Raw genomic sequence first — 17,109 nt, 5'->3', positions numbered from 1 at the left:
GAGATCAGGTGCCAGCATGGCGGGGATCAGGGGAAAGCTCTCTTCCTGGCTTGCAGACACCCACCTTCTCCCTGTGTCCTCACCTGGCCTTTCCTCGGTACGTGCAGATGGAGATCTCTCTCTCTCTCTCTCTCTCTCTCTCTCTCTCTCTCTCTCTCTCGTCTTTTTATAAAGCCATCAATCCTATAGGATTAGGGCTCCCCCCTTCTGACCTCATTTAACCTCAATTACTTCCTAAAAGCCCTGTTTGTGTTGGAATGCAATCCCATCGGGAGTTAGGGCTTCAATTTACGAATGTTGGAGGGGGACACAATTCCGTCCATGGCAAGTAGCGTGGGAGACAGTGACCGGGTGGGGAGGGGTGGGGGTGCCTTTGGACTGAGTGGCCAGGGAAGGCCTCTCCGAGGAGGTGAGGTTTTGGGCAGCAGCTTGGCTTCAGTTCTTTTCTGGGACCTTGTTTTTGTGTTTGTCGCTGTTTTGCTTTGAAAGAGGAAACGGTGAAATCTTTGAAGCCTGAAGTCAGATCGCAGCTTTACCACTCACGACTTGGCCAAGTTCCTAACCTCTCTGCGCTTCAGTTTCTTCATCTGGAAAATGGGAATGGTGGTAGTACCTACCTCATAGAGTAGCGTAAGGACTTGCAGTGCCGTCTACTAGAACTTCCTGCAGTGATGGGAATGCAGTGTGCTCCGGCCAGGGCAGTAGCCAGCCACGAGCGTGGCTCTTAGAAGTGTGGCTATTGAGCACTTGAAATGTGGTTGGTGAGCCCGAAGAACTGAATTTTTTGTTTTACTTTATTTTATTTAATTTTTTTAAAAGATTTTATTTATTTGAGAGAGAGAGAGAGAGCACAAGCAGGGGGAGCAGCAGAGGGAGAGGGAGAAGCAGGCTCCTGGCTGAGCAGGAAGGCTGACGTGGGACTCGATCCCAGGACCCCAGGATCATGACCTGAGCCAAAGGCAGATGCTTTAACAACTGAGCCACCCAGGCGCCCCTGTTTTACTTCATAATAATTAATTTAAATTTAAGCATGACTAGTAGCTACCATATTCAACAGCACAGATTCAACGACGTCACGTGTGTAAAATGCTTTGCGCTGTGCCTGGCAGGGAGCGTCGATATACACTAATACTAAGCACCATAGCACTTTTTGCTGTTATAATTGTATTGTTTCTCAAAATCGTAGATTCAATCAGCATCTATGATGATAGATAGATAGGCGTACATATTCTGTTAGTGATGGTGACAAGTGTCTCTCTGGTAGGCAGGAGGTGGTCTTTTTAATTTGTTTTTTGGATGAACAGCAAACCACACTTTATCCTAGTGCCTCGCTCCCCCGGTGCCCTTGTGGCTATGCTGTCCCTCAGCATAGCTCCCCCGCTCACCTGTCTTTTCTCTGAGCTGCATGGTAGCCGAAGCCCTCGGGGACAGCCTGCTCCGTGGGGACTGACTGATGTGTGCTTCTCCCTGTCCAGCCGCGTGGAGATCACCGGTGGGTACTACGAATACATCGACGTCAGCAGCTGCCAGGACATCATTCATCTCTATCACCTGCTCTGGTCTGCCACCATCCTCAACATCGTCGGCCTGTTCCTGGGCATCATCACTGCCGCTGTCCTTGGAGGCTTTAAGGACATGGTAAGGAAGGAAGCACCTTCCCGTTCCAGAGGCCCCTGTCAGGGGCCAGGGTGGAGGCTAGGAGGTCGGAGGCAAGGGGCACCCTTGTTGGAAGGGTGGAGTCAGAAGCGATCGCTTTAAGAAGGTGGCCGCCGTCACACATCTCAAGGTGAAGGAGCCGGGCAATGCCGTTAGTGTGCAAAACTTGCTTGTTAACGTGGGTTGCCTGTGTTCTTGAGGCACATTCTGGGGGCGGGGGTGAGGAGACACGGTTGTCCACCTGGCTTCCTATTAAAAGAGAATCACCTGAGGTGCTTAAAAGAGCCCCGATGCCTGGACCCCTCCTCCAGAGATTCTAATTTAATCGGTGTAAAGTGAAGCCCGGGCATCCATATTCTTAAAAGTTCCCCAGGTGGTCCTGCTCCACAGCCAGGATTGAGAGGTGCTTTAGAGGTGTCCCACATGTGTTTAGGGAATTATTTTGTGCCTAAAAGGGGTTTTCCTTTGACCCCAGAAACGAGGCAGGTAGCCGCTAAGCCCCGGGCTGTTTCTGTCCCGTTTTGGGCTCCCTGAGGAACAGGAACCTGAAAGGCAGTTTGTAATTTGAACTTGGAGTGTCAAAAGGCTAAGCAATGGAAAGTGAAAGGGGGGGTAAGACAAGGGAAAAGAACACACTCCAGAGCAGGGCCTGGCTGACAGGAAGTTACTGAGCGTTCCTGCTGGTGACTCCAGGTCGAGAGAATTCCTTCCCTTCTCACGTCCAGTCTGTCTGCCTCTCTCTTTTTTCTCTTCCTCTCTCATACAAGCATTTCTTTCTCTTTTTTTACTTTCTTTTTTTTCTTTTTAGAGAGTGCGCAAAAGTGGGGGTGGAGGGAGGAGGGAGAGGGAGAGAGAAAATCTCAGGCAGGCTCCACACCCAGCGCAGAGCCCGACACGGGGCTTGATCTCACAACCCTGAGATCACGACCTGAGCCGAAACCCAGAGTTGGGCGTTCAACCGACTGAGCCACCCAGGCGCCCCTCGTGCACACATTTCTCACTCCTGCGCCCCTCCCCGCAACAGGGCAAGCCGGAGCACTAAGGAGTGGGGGGCACATCAGCATAGGCGGGACCCCCGGAGGGAGGAGGTCCTGAGGGAACTTTGGGGTGAGAGAGCTTCAGAAAAGCTGTTTCTGGGTTGAACAAAGAATGCCCTGTGTTCTTGGAGACTTTCCCCAGGGGGCAGGCGACGCTGTGTAGAATGTGAGCCCCTCCGGCTGCAAGAGAAGCTCTGGGGTTGGCGAGTTGAGGAGCTGAGACAGCAGGATGGGTGTTAAGGGTTCTCTGGAGTGTTACTAGTGCTTTCAGACCTGGGCGGCCGAACTACCCTGAGGCCCAAATGCAGTGGATGGTGGCCGCTCCGTGAGCTCCATGGGGTTCCTTCAAGGCGTCAGCTGACCATCGATGTACAGGTTTATTTCTGGAATCTTCACTTCACTGCGGCCTTTGATCTTTAGGGGGGAAGGGGGTTTGTTGAGGGTCTGTCCTGAGAGGCGGCAGTGATGGTCCTTTATACAAAGGGCTTTTGCACAATTACTTTCTTCACTCCCCACTGTTACTACCTGATGAGGTAAATATCACTGCCACCATTTAACAGATGAGGAAACAGGCCAGCAGAGGTCAAGTGACTTGCCCAGAACTAAACAGCAGAGCTGGGACTGGAGCCCAGTTTTGTCTGACGCCAGAGCCTTCGCTCTTTCTACGGCACCCCAGCTGCCCGGACCAACGTTTGGATAGCCCTTTCCGGTTCTACAAGTGTTTTAACACACATTACCTCCTTTGTTTAGCTGCTTTAATTTAGAACAGTTAAAAGCGAGTTGTTCCCAGCTGTCCAGAGCTTCCTTAGGAGGAAAGGAGGAGGAGGGCCAGGGAAATACAAACACTGGGCCTGGGAATTCGGTCAAGGACCAGTAGGGAAGACGAAAGACGAGAGCAAAGATCAGGGGCAAGGCATCCGATTCGTGAGGTGGCAGAGCGAGTGGGAATGGAAGGTGGGGGACCAAGAGGGAGCCCTTACTTTGATGGTTTTACTAAAATGAGATATGGTGTAGGCCATCCTGGAACATCAATCAGGTGAGCCTAAATACAATCCTTGGCCTGGGTCGAAACTAAGTTGGTCACCTGTGGTGTGCCTCCCCTCGGAGCAGAATGCCCTGGGGTCTGCAGGGAGGCCCACGGGGGGCTGGCTGGTGAAAGCCATTCCTAGGGAGTGAGGACAGGAGCCAAGGGCTGGGAGCTGGCAGCTGTCAACAGGATCAGCTAAGAGCCGCCACTTCCAGAATGTGGCCTCCTGAGAGGAACGAGGATGTCCTCATTCTCTGACCAGAGGAGGCTTGGGGCAAAGGATGTTTGAGAAATGTTTGATGAAGTGTCTGCTGACCCAAGATAGAAGAAGTTGAGATGGGTCTTTAGAAGGTGACTGTATCTTGCCGTTTTCTCCTCATCGGTGTCTCTGTTTGGAGGAAAGTGGGGAGGTATAAAAGTGGCACTCTTTCCAAAGTCCACAGTCATCGCCTCAGAATAGACTCGGTCTCGGCCAGGCAAGACTGCGTTCACCATTTCCTGGGCCGCCTCGTCCCCTGTTGTTTCCCTGGAGCTCAGAATGCGACTAATTGGTAATGGGGGGGGTATCATAACTTCAGAGCCCCAGAGTTTGGGTTTTTTAAAAAATATTTTATTTATTTATTTGAGAGAGAGAAAGTGAAAGAGAGAGAGCACGAGAGGGGGGAGGGGCAGAGGGAGACGGAGACACCCCGCCGAGTGGAAAGCCTGATATGGGGCTTGATCTTGGGGACCCCAGGATCATGACCTGAGCCGAAAGCAGACGCTTCACGGACTGAGCCACCCAGGCGCCCCCAGAGCCGCAGAGTGTCAACAGAAATACACATATCGCTGTATGTGCATACAAAGAGACACAGAGCCCACATGGGTTGTACGATCAGAGTTAGCCATGTGAGGCCTCAGCAGGCATTTACTTGGGGCCATCTCTTTGGCTCCTTCCCTGCCCAACCGTTTACCTCCCTGTGCTCCCCCCCTCCCCGGCCTCTCTTGCCCTGTCCTTTCTGTCTACACCTCTACCCTTGACACTCCTCTCTTCTGTGCCTCTCCTGTGCTCATTCCATCTTCCTCTTGTGTTGCTTTCTCTGTCATAGTCAACTTCCTTTCAAAGATTATCCCAGCCCCCCCCCCCGGCCCCGCTGAACACACAAAAGTTTTTATAGATAGAGTTTACATTGCACGATTGTTTCTCCCTGGCGAGGCTTCGTTTATTTGCATAGAAGAACTGGTTTTATTTTGCGAGAGCTGGAGGCCATGCTTTTAATTGACGGAAGGCCAAGGGAACGTGCTTTCTGGGACTTCCTCGGGGATGAAATGTCTTCTTAGCATTCTGGTGGAGAGGTAAGGGCATTTCTGAGCACTCTTTCTCTCTAAAGGGAGCCAGCCCTTGGAATGGTCGAGAATCTCAGCCCTCTCCCATGCGTGGGAGGAGTTGACAAACATTTCTCTGCTTGTCTGGGAGCTGCATTGTAAGGCCTGAGGTTTGTAGCTCTTCAAACCTCCCAGAGATGTAAACAGTAACCCACTCCAAGGAAGAGAGCGGCAGAACTGTGTTGAAACTTTGCTGTAAGGAAGATTCCTCTGCCAACACCCCCACCGTGGCTGCCTGTAGCCACTGCCAGAGCCCGCCCACACGTGTTCACCACTCGAGAGGAAGCTTCTGTTCTCCGTCAATGTGGAGTAGATACGAACCAAGAATCAAGACCCATTGATTTTGCGGACAGTTCTTGGTTATCCACACAAATGGCAGCAGTGTCAATGACACGGAAAACAGGAAAAACATTTACCCTGCACCTTGACCCATGTGGCACTCATAAGGTCCTGCTTGGGACAGCGCTGTCTGGGAGCTAATGAACAGTGGCGCCTCCCTTCAGCAGCGCTTCGGCCCTGTTGAGAGCAGGCCTCCGAATCCCGGACAAGATTAGCTTCGGTCCTTGGAGGGCTACGCACACCTGAGCCGTGTTATAAAGAGGGTACACTCTGCCTGGCCTTTCATGGTTTCTGGGCACAGTGGGGTTTTGCCCCTGGCCTGCAGGGCCGGTGAGAAATAAACGCCCTTCGTGTCCGCACGAGAGCGCCTTAACAAGGCTGGAATCCGCAAGAACCCCTATGACTTTTATAAGCCCTTTGTGATTCATCGCGTTTCTGTCACGGCAAGAGCAGTCCTGTGCAGCCTCGTCTCTATGACATTTCGTATTCGGGGTCTTATTCTTTTCTTTGCCTTTTTTTTTTTTTTAAACCACATAAATAAGTGATTTCAACTTTTCTGTAGGTTTGCATTTTTCAAAATAATAAACTGGGGGACAATGACACAAGTAATACCTATTATATTAAAAAAATAGAAGGGCATCTGTGTGGCTCAGTCAGTTAAGGGTAGAACTCTTTTTTTTTTAAAGATTTTATTTATTTATGTGATAGAGAGACAGCCAGTGAGAGAGGGAACACAGCAGGGGAGAGGGAGAGGAAGAAGCAGGCTCCCAGTGGAGGAGCCCGATGTGGGACTCGATCCCGGAACGCCGGGATCACGCCCTGAGCCGAAGGCAGACGCTTAACGACTGCGCTACCCAGGCGCCCCAAGGGTTGAACTCTTGATCTCAGCTCAGGTCTGTATCTCAGGGTCATGAGTTCAAGCCCCGCGTTGGGCTCCACGCCCATTGTGGAGCCTGCTTAAAGAAAAAGTAAAAAAAAAAAGAAGAAGAAGAAGAAGAAAGTGAAGGGTCCCCATTTACCTCCTGATGCTGCTCGCCTCCCCAGAGATAACCACAGTTGACAGTCTTCTGTTGTGAGTCTTTCCAGGTTAACTTCTTTTCCTTTACAAACGTACATACATATATAGTTGTTCGAGTCTTTGTTTTTACGTAAGCCAGGAACCATGCTATATAACACTGTGGGTTTTATTAAGACTTTTTTTTTTTAGAGGAGTTTTAGGTTCACAACACAATTAAGAGGAAGATACAGAGATTTCCCATGTCCTCCCTGCTCCCACCGCACACACAGTCTCCCCGATTAACTACACCCCCAGCAGAGTGGTACATTTACTATCGAGGGTGAACCTACATGGACGAGTCATTATCACCCAAAGTCCATAGTTTACCTTAGGGCTCACTCTTGGTGCTGTAATTCTGCGGGTTTGGACAAATGTCTAATGACACGTATCCATCATTATACTATCACACAGAGTAGCTTCACTGCGCGAAAAACCCTCTAGGCCCTGCCTGTTCCTCCCTCCCCCCAACCACAACCCTTGGCAACCACCGATCTCTTTATTGTCTCCTTAGTTTTGCCGGTGGCTTTCTGTTCTTATTCGTACGTACCGATGTCCGCTGGACAACTTTCTCTGGCACTGAGCATAGGTCCACATCACCGTGGCCCGACAACTGCACGGTATTCCACAGTATGGGGGCGCCGGCTTATCGAACATTCTCCTGGTGATGAACGCTTATGTTGTTTCTCATTTGTGTTCTTCTACAGAACCCAACTCTGCCAGCACTGAACTGCTCTGTCGAAAATGCCCATCCGACGGTGTCTTACTATGCTCGCCCTCAAGTGGCCTCGTACAATACCTACTACCACAGCCCTCCCCACCTGCCGCCATATTCTGCGTATGACTTTCAGGTATGTTTTAGAGAAAAAGAACTCTCCGTGACTCTTGCTGCCGTTCGTGCTGCCTTGTTCTCTCCCTAATTACGCAACCACCTAGGATGTACAAGGCGGCCAGGCCCTCAGCCTGATGGCCTTCGGCAGCCTGCGGGTACCACTGACTAGCCTAGAGACTACAGCAAGGCAAGATGGGGGAGATGGGGAGGGTGGGAAAGACACAGGAAGCAGAGAGATGGAAGAGACGGGAGAGAAGGAGCAAGGATCCAGGTGTCCCAAACCGCCTTGACCGGCACCCAGGAGAGGACGTGCTCATTAGTACGTCAGCACAGACGCCTGTCCAACTGTGGCTTCGCCCATTCTTCTGCCACGAGAGAGGCCTAGTCCTGCTCTTTAGCACAAGAGGCTCTGGCCACACAAGGGATTGAATGAAATCTGTAATGAGGAACAAGTCCCTTGTTTTTCTCCAGACTTCTTTAACTAGGACTATACAGAGAAAGGGGTTTCTTTTAATAACACCCCCCTCCTCTTTTTTGCCTTGTTATCACATGGGTCTGAAATAGAGTTACCAAATTTGCACTCTCCCCTTTTCCTTTTGAGCTGAGATGGAGCACAGAAAAATAGAGCCAAGAAAGGCGCTTAATTAAAAGGGCTTCATTGTGTGCAGAGCACTGGGCTAGGCACTTCAGGGAAACAAGCAAAATGGTCTTTTCAACATTTACAGTGGTCGTCAACCCTTGACCATAGAAGAGTGGGATTACACGGAAATCTGGTTAATTGAAAATTTGAGGACCAAAGGAAATACCTTTGAAAAGAGAGGAGCCCATAATGAATTTGCTTCTCCTAAGGGCCCCTGGATGCTCCAAGGGGACATAAAGACACGACTGTTTGGGGGTGCTTCCAATTAGCCAGCCAGTTTACAAACACAAAGCCCTTGGGCAACCTAATTTCAGCTTTAGATTAACAAAATAATTGAATGTGGAAAGCCTCATTTTGTTGAAGACCGTGTACTTTTGTTCGGTTTAGATGCGGTGCGTGGAGGTCTAGGCCTGTACATTGCAACAGTAATGTATAGTGTGTGATCACGGACTTGTTCACTCTCATAAAATGCAGAACCAGAACAAGGAGGTGTCCGTCAAAGCTTGGGAAAAAACAATGCTGGAACTTGTTCTAAAGCCTACAGTGTTTACAGGTAGACCACAGAGGGAACTCGGTACCTAAATAGCTCCTACAGACGGGGAGACACAGATTTGTTCAAAAAGGGCATAATTTCAGCAGTGACAGAGGCAAAAGGAGTCCTTTAAGAAACTGCAGGGATGGGGGTGCCCGGGGGGGGCTCAGTCGGCAAAGCGTCTGCCTTTGGCTCAGGTCAGGATCCTGGGGTCCTGGGGTTGGGCCCCCCCGCTCAGCAGGGAGGCTGCTTCTCCCTCTCCCTCTGTACCCCACTCATGCTCTCTCGCGCACGTGCTCTCTCTCTCTCCCTCAAATAAATAAACAAAATCTTTTAAAAAAGAGAAAGAAAGAGAATGCAGGGATGTTGAAAGTAACACAGGAATAAAAAGTCATAAAAAAGTCATCCTGGGGGGTGTCCGGCTGGCTCAGTCGGTGGAGCATGCAACTCTTGATCTCGGGGTCTGAGTTCAAGCCCTACGTTGGGCATAGAGCTTACTTTAAAAAAAAAAAGTCATCCTGGGATAGAGGAGTCACAGACACATAGGTCCAGCCCGAGAGGCTGCCTCCGTTTATTTTTTATTGAAGCAAATTATGTTGATTGTATTGATTTTAGGAATTTTCACTTTATAATGAACCCCTGAAGTGGGAACAATCATCTCCCTGGTGATGGTCCCCATACACTCTAAGATAGGAAGCCTCTCTGTAGGGTACGGAGACATTCCTCTGCCCATCGTTCTGCATTCAGACACTACCCCAGGGATGAAAACAAGATTGACAATGCCAGTGGTCACTCGGGCTGTTGGCTTCAGCTCAGCCAGGGTTTACTCTGTGTTCCCATGTGCCAGGCACTGTGCTAGTAGCCGTGCATGTAAAGATTGACTGCATTAAGAGATCAGGGACCTGCAGGGCGCGCGGGTGGCTCAGTTTGTTAAGCCTCTGCCTTCGGCTCCGGTCATGATCTCAGGGTCCTGGGATCAAGCTCCGCCTCGGGCTCCCTGCTCAGTGGGGAGCCTGCTTCTCCCTCTGCCCCTCATCCTGCTCGTGCTCTCTCACAAAAGTAAATAAATAAAATCTTAAAAAAGAAATCAGGGACTTGAGTGGGGGTGGTGGTCAGGGGACAGCAGTGGAGACAAAAAAGTAAATAGACTATTACCCAGAGTGCTGTGGAAACCCAGAGACAGGGTCCCTAACCCAACCCTACACTGCGGGTTTACAGCACGGACGTCAGGGATTTGTGGAAGCCTCTACTTTTTAATAACAGCTCCCATTCATTGAGCTCTTATTCGGCACCAAGCACGGTGCTAAGTGTTCACATATATCATCCAGTTTAATCCTTTGAGGGAAATAGTCTTGTCATTGCCGGTCCCTTGTCATTGGAGTCTGTCTGACTCTAGAATTGGCTTGAAGAATTCTTTGGAGAAGCTTTAAATCTGAGCACAGCATAGATCTTCTCCCCCAGTTAATTTTAGGATATTTATATTTCTTACTGATTCAAATTATGGGCTTCCTAATCATGACTCAGAAGGGGTCTCTGGAGAGTAAACTCTCTCTGATTAATTATTAAATTGCTCCCCACTCCAGCACACTTCTCATACTTCTCCCGGTTCTTTTTCTAGGTTTGAGCTGTCTTTGTGTTGCCTTTCTGGAGACTTTAGAGTTGTGTGGTGTGGGTTTTGAGTGATGTGAGTTTTTCAATTTTTTAAAAAGACTATTTATTTTAGCGAGAGAGAGCACATGAGCAGGGGAGGAGCAGAAGGGGAGGGACAGAGATCATCTCCAGCAGACTCCACACTGAGAGCAGAGTCTGACGTGGGGCTCAGTCCCTCAATCCCGAGATCATGACCTGAGCCAAAACGAAGAGTCAGACACTCAACCAACTGAGCCACTCAGGCACCCCAAGTGATGTGTTTTTAAGTGATTTGTTTCTTTCTAGAACTTAAGTTGTGTGTTTGAATTGAGCTTTCTTTTGTTCACCAACTTTCATTCCCTTATAGTTTCATAGGAGGAAGTACCAGTCTTTACCCAGGAAAGCCAAGAGGATGGGGGAACACCTTGCTTGCATTCCCAGATAAATAGAAAGCAATCAGCAAAACGCATACCAGCTCTGATGATAAAACTTCCAGAAGCACAGACCCCCCCCCCAAAAAAAAAGCCAGAGCTCCCTTATGATCTTCTCAGATTGGAAAAGGGCCCACATCATAGATGACCTTTCTCGACTTTCTTCCAGATGACTTCCCCATTCGGGTCATTTCCAAATAGGACTATATATGTGACTTTGCGTTTGAAAACTACTGCTCCTTTTTACCCAGAGGCGGAGAGAAGGGAGAGGAAAGAGAGGGATAGGGTTTTGTTTTAACCCCTCCAAGTCGTGCCCTCATTGGGTAGCTGTCCAGTTAGGAAGCTTGGGAAACATTCCTTGTGTTCAGACATGAGCGAGGACTTTGCTCTGGTCAGATGGACCTGAGGATGCTTTGAGTGCTGAGCTGGGAGAAATGCGACTCTTGCAAACACTGGACTCCAGGGTGTCTTCCCTTCATGAGCTCCCCATCCCCCCAGGCAGGAAGGATAGAAACTGAGACTACCTTTGCCTCCTCGCTAACCTCCCCACTCACTTCTTTTGCCCCCACGTTCATTTCCCTCCTGCCTGTACTTTGGTTTCAGCCAAGTCGTCCAAATTCCGCTTCGTATAAAGCATCAGTTTCTACTTCCACTGGGAAATTCAACCCAAGGGGAGCTTTGTGTAAAACCTTAAGGGTTCCAGCCATACTTCCCAGTCTGGCCTACCAGGCCGGTCCTTCTGCTTCACTCTAACCAGGGGCTGGTTCCTTTCCTGTCCACCTGGTGAATTGCCACGTTTAGCTTAAAGCAAAAGTCTCAGCCTATGCAAAATACAAAACGCCTCTGTTTATGCTGTTTATTAAAGCACATGAGGGCACGTGAGGCTTCCTCTTAGCCACCAAAAATGACCCACTAGAAACTGGGCCTGTTGAATGAAAGGACTGCTTCAGGCGGTGCATGGCATGCGTTGCAGCCGAGAGCCTTCGAAGGCTGTGGCTGCCCCCACTCAGCTGTCGCTCGCTGTATTGCCCCTCGCCTACCAAGTCCCTTCGATCTGGCAGAGAAGGGGCAGGCTAGGGTGGCCCTCCTCTGGGAGCACCCTCAGCCTGCGCCTTGCCCCCAGCTCACCCCAGCCTCCGAGCTCAAACTGACTGACCGAGGCCCAGCAGTAGGCTATTTAGATGCTTTTCGCGCTTTGTGCTGTGCGAGGATTCAAAGCTCAGCTCTTCCAGTAAAGTTGACTCTGAGGCAGGAACCAAAATGCACCAGGCCAGCTCCCCAGCTACAACAAAGCCAAATCCTTCCCGAGGTGCCCGCCTGTTGCTAGGAAACTACGTGCTGGTCCTGGGGGCCTGGTCTCCCCCCCTCCCCAGCCCTCCCCCCCACCCGGGGCCCCAAGGGTGTGTGGACTGCAGCCAGTTAGCTCCCTCGCTCTGCCAGGAGCCCTTCAGTTTTATCCTTAAGACTCCCAGCGTCCTCAAAGGGAAGTGAGAATCATCCCACCCCGGCCGCTTGAATACTTCCCAAACATTAAAGCAAGAAGCGAGAACCAAAGGCCATTGTGTCACCCCCCCCCCTTTTTACTATCAAAGTGTGCAACTGTAACCCGCGGCCACCGCTGCCCACAGAACCCGCTCGCTGCACTGTTGGGAACTTGCACTCCCGTCCGTGGCTGGGAGCACCTAAAATCAACCGCCTGGTTCTCACCCTCCTGCAGCAGCATTTAGAAGGGCAAGGGCGTGAACCGCATTGTCCCATCGTCCCCGCAGGGGAGACGCCTGTCCCCACTGGGCTGAGAGGACAGCGCTCTTCATTGACAAAAGCCGCAGGGGAGGAGGGAGGGAGTTCTGTAGTGCAGAATGGAAAACCAGGAAGTCTTCCCGGAGCAGGGAGACAGGTTGGGATTTTAGGAAGGAATTGGGCTTGTCTCACGTCCACTGACTCAAGTTGATTTGTCTTTAAAGGCTCTGCAGGTTCTATGACCCTGTCATTCCTTCACTCAGGGTGAAATAATGGATGGCTCAGGGGAGGCGGAGGGAGTGATGGCAGCTGCACCCCTTGTTAGTCCCAGCATGATGGAGACAGATATTTCAGTGTCTCGGGCAAGACCTAGAAACCTGCACAGCCCTTTCTAAGGCGTGCAGGGGTGAGGACTGGGGAGCCAAGTGGTCTCAGGCTCCAGAAATCTCATGTCGGGGCTGACTCTCGATTGCCCCCGGCCTTTAAAAATGACATGATCGACTCAGACTCCGGCGAGCCAAAGTAAAGGCATGACCTCCCCCAAACAGCACTTGCACTGTTGAGAAATTTTGGTGTAAGTAGGGTTTTTTTTTCTTTTAAAAGCCATATCTTAAAGATTATTTCTTTATCTATTTATTCGAGAGAGAGTGGAGGAGGGGAGCAGAGGGAGCGGAACAAGCAGACTCCCCGCTGAACACAGAGCCCAACCGTGGGCTCGATCCCATAACCCTCGAGATCACAACCTTAGCGGAAATCAAGAGTCAACGCTTAACCGACTGAGCCACCCAGGCGCTCCTTTTTGGTTGTTTTTGTTTTTGTTTTTGTTTTAACATACCGGTTCCTCCTAGAGCTACGACAACCAGGAAATTGCAGTTCTCCAGCCCTGTTCTTTGGCTTATTACGCTCACCCTTCCTGAGAGCCTAAACCTGGCCTCTGGCCTCCTGCCATCCGGGTAGCGCCCTCCGGTCTTCCGGCCTCGGCTACGCTCCACCGCTGGAGCAAGGCAGCGGTGCCCACAAGCTGTGACTGTATTCTTCGAAAATAGATTCTACTTGTAAAAAACATGCCAAGTTGGGGCACCTGGCTGGCTCAGTCGGTTAAGCGTCTGCCCTCGGCCCAGGTCACGATCTCCGAGTCCTGGGATTGAGTCCCGCATCAGGCTCTCTGCTCAGTGGGGAATCTGCATCTTTCTCTCTCTGAAGTTAAGTAAATAAAATCTTTAAAAAAAAAATGCCAAGTTCATCTTATATAGTCCTGAGGTTAGGGTCACCCATTCGACATTTATTGAGCACCTACTACTTACTGTTCTGAGCTCTGGGGGACACAGCAATGAACAAAACAAAAGCAGGCCAACTCTCCTTGAGCAGGAAAATCATTAGGGTCAAGGGTATACATGAGTCAGGGAAAGAGAAGTAGCAAATGACTCCTAATGTGTCACTTCACTGTTTATAAAAATGAAAAAAAAATCCGTATCCTCTCTCTTCTCAAAGACTACCAAAGTTAGACAACACGAAGTAAAATTGCATCCAGTGTCTGTGGAACCTGCCAGATTGTTCCTAGTTCGTACCACTGGTATTCTCGCCTCCAGGCCTGTGTTCCTCTCTGCCCTCCAACCTATCCCGTGCTTGGGGGTGGTGGGCCGCGGATAAGATGGAACAGAAATTGTCAGACTTGGAAGAGCCCAGATCCAAGAAAGCCTACTTAACCTCTCCGACCTTAGTTTTTATTTTGTGTTTTGGTCTGTGAGATGGGCTCTGTGATGTATTCTGGTAGCAAAGACTTTCCCAGGTATTACTGGCTTAACCTCAGAAGTTCTTAAGGCCCAAAGTACTTCTCCGAAGACTAGCTGGCATGCTGTTGCCATAGCTGGAGGGAGAGGTATGGAAGGCTCAGGCTATAAACGTGGACAAGGGAGTGGTGGACTGAAGAGACAACACAGAAGTAGGAGCAACAAGAAGCGGTGACTGGATGCAGGGTTCAAGGGGCTGGGGAGGGGGACCCCATGCTACCTGCGGGGAGCTGTGCAGCCTGAGTGACTGCAAGGGTGGGACCCACCGGCTCATGCCCCTCTTTAACTTTGTGGGGCTTAAGAGCCCTCTGTTGTTCCAAACAGAAGCAAACCTGGTCCACATTCATTTTTTAAGCAACGATGGGCTGTGGAGGAATTGCCACCCGGCTGCCTAAACTGGTGTTTTGTTTTTATTACACAGCATTCTGGTGTCTTTCCATCCTCCCCGCCCTCTGGACTTTCTGATGAGCCCCAGTCCGCCTCGCCTTCGCCCAGCTACATGTGGTCCTCGAGCGCACCACCCCGCTACTCTCCCCCCTACTACCCGCCTTTTGAAAAACCACCACCTTACAGCCCCTAAAGAGGAATGCCTGCTGGCTATTGAGATTATTGTGGCTTTTGTATTTCTGCTTTAGTGGAAGTGTGTAGGGTACAAAATTTAAAGTGTGATTCTTATGCATACAGTTTTACAAAGGCCTGCTAAGCTAGGGAAAGATAGGGATTTATCAGTGCGGAGCAGGGGTGTCTAGGCTCAACCCAGCGCTTCCAAAAAGGGCAGCGTGCACTCTCTAAGCAAGGCTGGGGAGCCATCCCGGCAAGAAGCTTGTCGTGTTTGGACCTGCGTTTCCCTATGGCTCCACCTCTGTACTCAGCGGCAGTGGTGCTCGCCCTGGTTCAGGTTCACTTCGTGTAAATGCAGTGTCGTCCTCAGACCCTGGGCAGACCGCCCCCCTAGCACCTTGGGTGAAGCACCTGGCTTATCTATAGGCCCTATCTTTCCCTACCACTAAAGTCAGTCCCTAAGGAAAATTTCCCAGATGGAGCTACCCAGTGGCTCCAATACAGAGAGTTCTGGCTAAGATTTTGTTTGCTTGTGTCTGGATGTCGAAAAACGCTGCCCGTATCTTGTACTCCTTTCTTCTCTGTGAGTATTGTAAAAATGGCTGTTGTGATCATTCAGCTCAGCTTTCGTTATCAGTACCTCCCAAAGGGAAAAGTGCAATATTCCCTCGAGTAGTGGGGAACAGGACTGACTGTTCAGGACGCACTGAAATACAAAGAGCAACGTGTGACGTGTTTTGAGTTGATCTCAGTTTCACATCCGGTAACTTAGGAGACAGTGGTTCTACTGCACGGTGCGGTATTACAAAAGACATTGGCGACGGGAGATCTTACGGTTAAAATTCAGAGTTAAAAACGCCAGGTTAGGTTCTTGGGTGGTGATACGAATTGTTACTAATCTTCGTGACTATTTAATCTTCAAATATTGTGCTTCAATCCCAGCAAACCGCACGTATCCTGCACCCACCCCAAAAGAATCATCTGTATTTTAATGCCACTACTCTTATTGGTCCCTTTTTCTGTTGAGACCAATCATGACAGTGTTCAAGATTATGAAAGTGTTACAATGCCGCTTTAAGTCTGCAAAACCTCCAAAGTAGCCAACTTGACAAATTCTTAGGTGTTACTGTAGATTTCACATCCATCTAGCACATTGTGGTAGGTGTTTGTACGGTTCTTTTAATTATGCATAGCTTTAAACCATCCACCTGACGAATTTAACACTTTGGCACCCATGCCTTCACTTCAGAACGAACATTTTCACTGCGACCTTGTGTTAACCTGAGAATTGATTGATTTACAGGAAGACGGGATAATCCTACACTTGTATAACGTAAAAATACAGGGGCTACAGGAGGGTACCTAATTAGACAGTTCTGCAAACACAGAACGCATACTGGAAAATTTTCCGGCTAATTCCGCTACCTCCCGACTTGCTGGATTAGAGGTAGCAGGCAAATGCTGGTGCTCCCATCTACCTTGTAGACACCCAGCCATCAAGAATTACCAACGCACAACAAGTGCACTCATTGTTCACAGTAAATGTTTGCAAAGCACTCAGTTTAACTTCCGGCATCGTGAATGATGTCTCATCCAGAATTCAAATCGGGAAAACTAGAATCCTTTTGCGTTATATAAAATTACTATTATTTTCTACAGTTCTGAGCATATTAAATTCTATTGGATTTCAAAAAAGGGACTAATAACCAATTGACTTACTATACAAATGCCAACTTGTAATACTCAGTGAAATGTTTTGCCATTTACACTGTACCTTTTGCTTTAGTGAACGTGTATGAGCATTTAATTTTTTAAAAGGCACCATTACACAGTATATCTACATTTATCACATTTCTTAAAGTGTTAAGACTCTGACTCATTTCTATGTATTTTTCTTACTTTACAAAATAACTTGAAACAGAATAGATTTTGTAACACTTAATTTGAGCAGCTTCTTTTTTAATTACATTGAATTATATAAAGTGCATGTTCCCTTAGAGAAATTAATATTTGCTGCTTTACTCTTTTGCAAAACATTTGCTGTAATGAAGGAATTTGTATTTCCAATATGTACCTTGACTGCGTTTTGTAATATTTACTGCTTTATTCCTAATTCTGCTTTAAAGTATTGAACTGGGCATGAAACATTAAAATATTAATCCAGAACCTGTATAAACTGGATGTTGCTTAAAATCTGTATCACTGCCACGTTGGAAACCCAGACTGCTTTTGTGACGTTTCAAATTAATAAAACTATCCTCCTCCTTATCCACTTACATGCGTCTTCATGGAACCTACAAAAGTATCACAAACACTCCAGAGCAACGGACAACAGCCCACTCACATTTGACTGTCATGGTTCAAGGTACAATGGGGATGCAATGAACCAACATAGCAAACCTGTTAGAAGGTAGAAGAGGGGGAGTAAAGCATCCTCCAGACTGAGAAGGCATTTTGAGACCAAACAACGAAGCAA

At 49.0% G+C, this 17,109-nt stretch overlaps 1 protein-coding gene across 2 annotated transcripts in view; it reads left to right on the top strand.

The window, feature by feature from the left end:
• The window catches only part of TMEM255A (transmembrane protein 255A), a 49,660-nt gene extending 32,759 nt beyond the window's left edge, over window positions 1-16,901 (top strand). For both annotated transcript variants that reach the window (XM_026520505.4, XM_057314073.1), the window contains 3 exons: window positions 1,476-1,638; window positions 7,186-7,329; window positions 14,494-16,901. In XM_026520505.4, the coding sequence (XP_026376290.1) occupies window positions 1,476-1,638; window positions 7,186-7,329; window positions 14,494-14,652 (466 nt within the window). In that variant the 3' untranslated portion in view covers window positions 14,653-16,901. The remainder of the gene's footprint in view (window positions 1-1,475; window positions 1,639-7,185; window positions 7,330-14,493) is intronic.
• Window positions 16,902-17,109: the final 208 nt, after the last annotated feature.

Source organism: Ursus arctos, chromosome X (genome assembly GCF_023065955.2).
Source record: "Ursus arctos isolate Adak ecotype North America chromosome X, UrsArc2.0, whole genome shotgun sequence".
In the NCBI taxonomy this organism is placed as follows: Eukaryota; Metazoa; Chordata; class Mammalia; order Carnivora; family Ursidae; genus Ursus; species Ursus arctos.
This window is presented reverse-complemented; position numbering and strand designations above follow the sequence as displayed.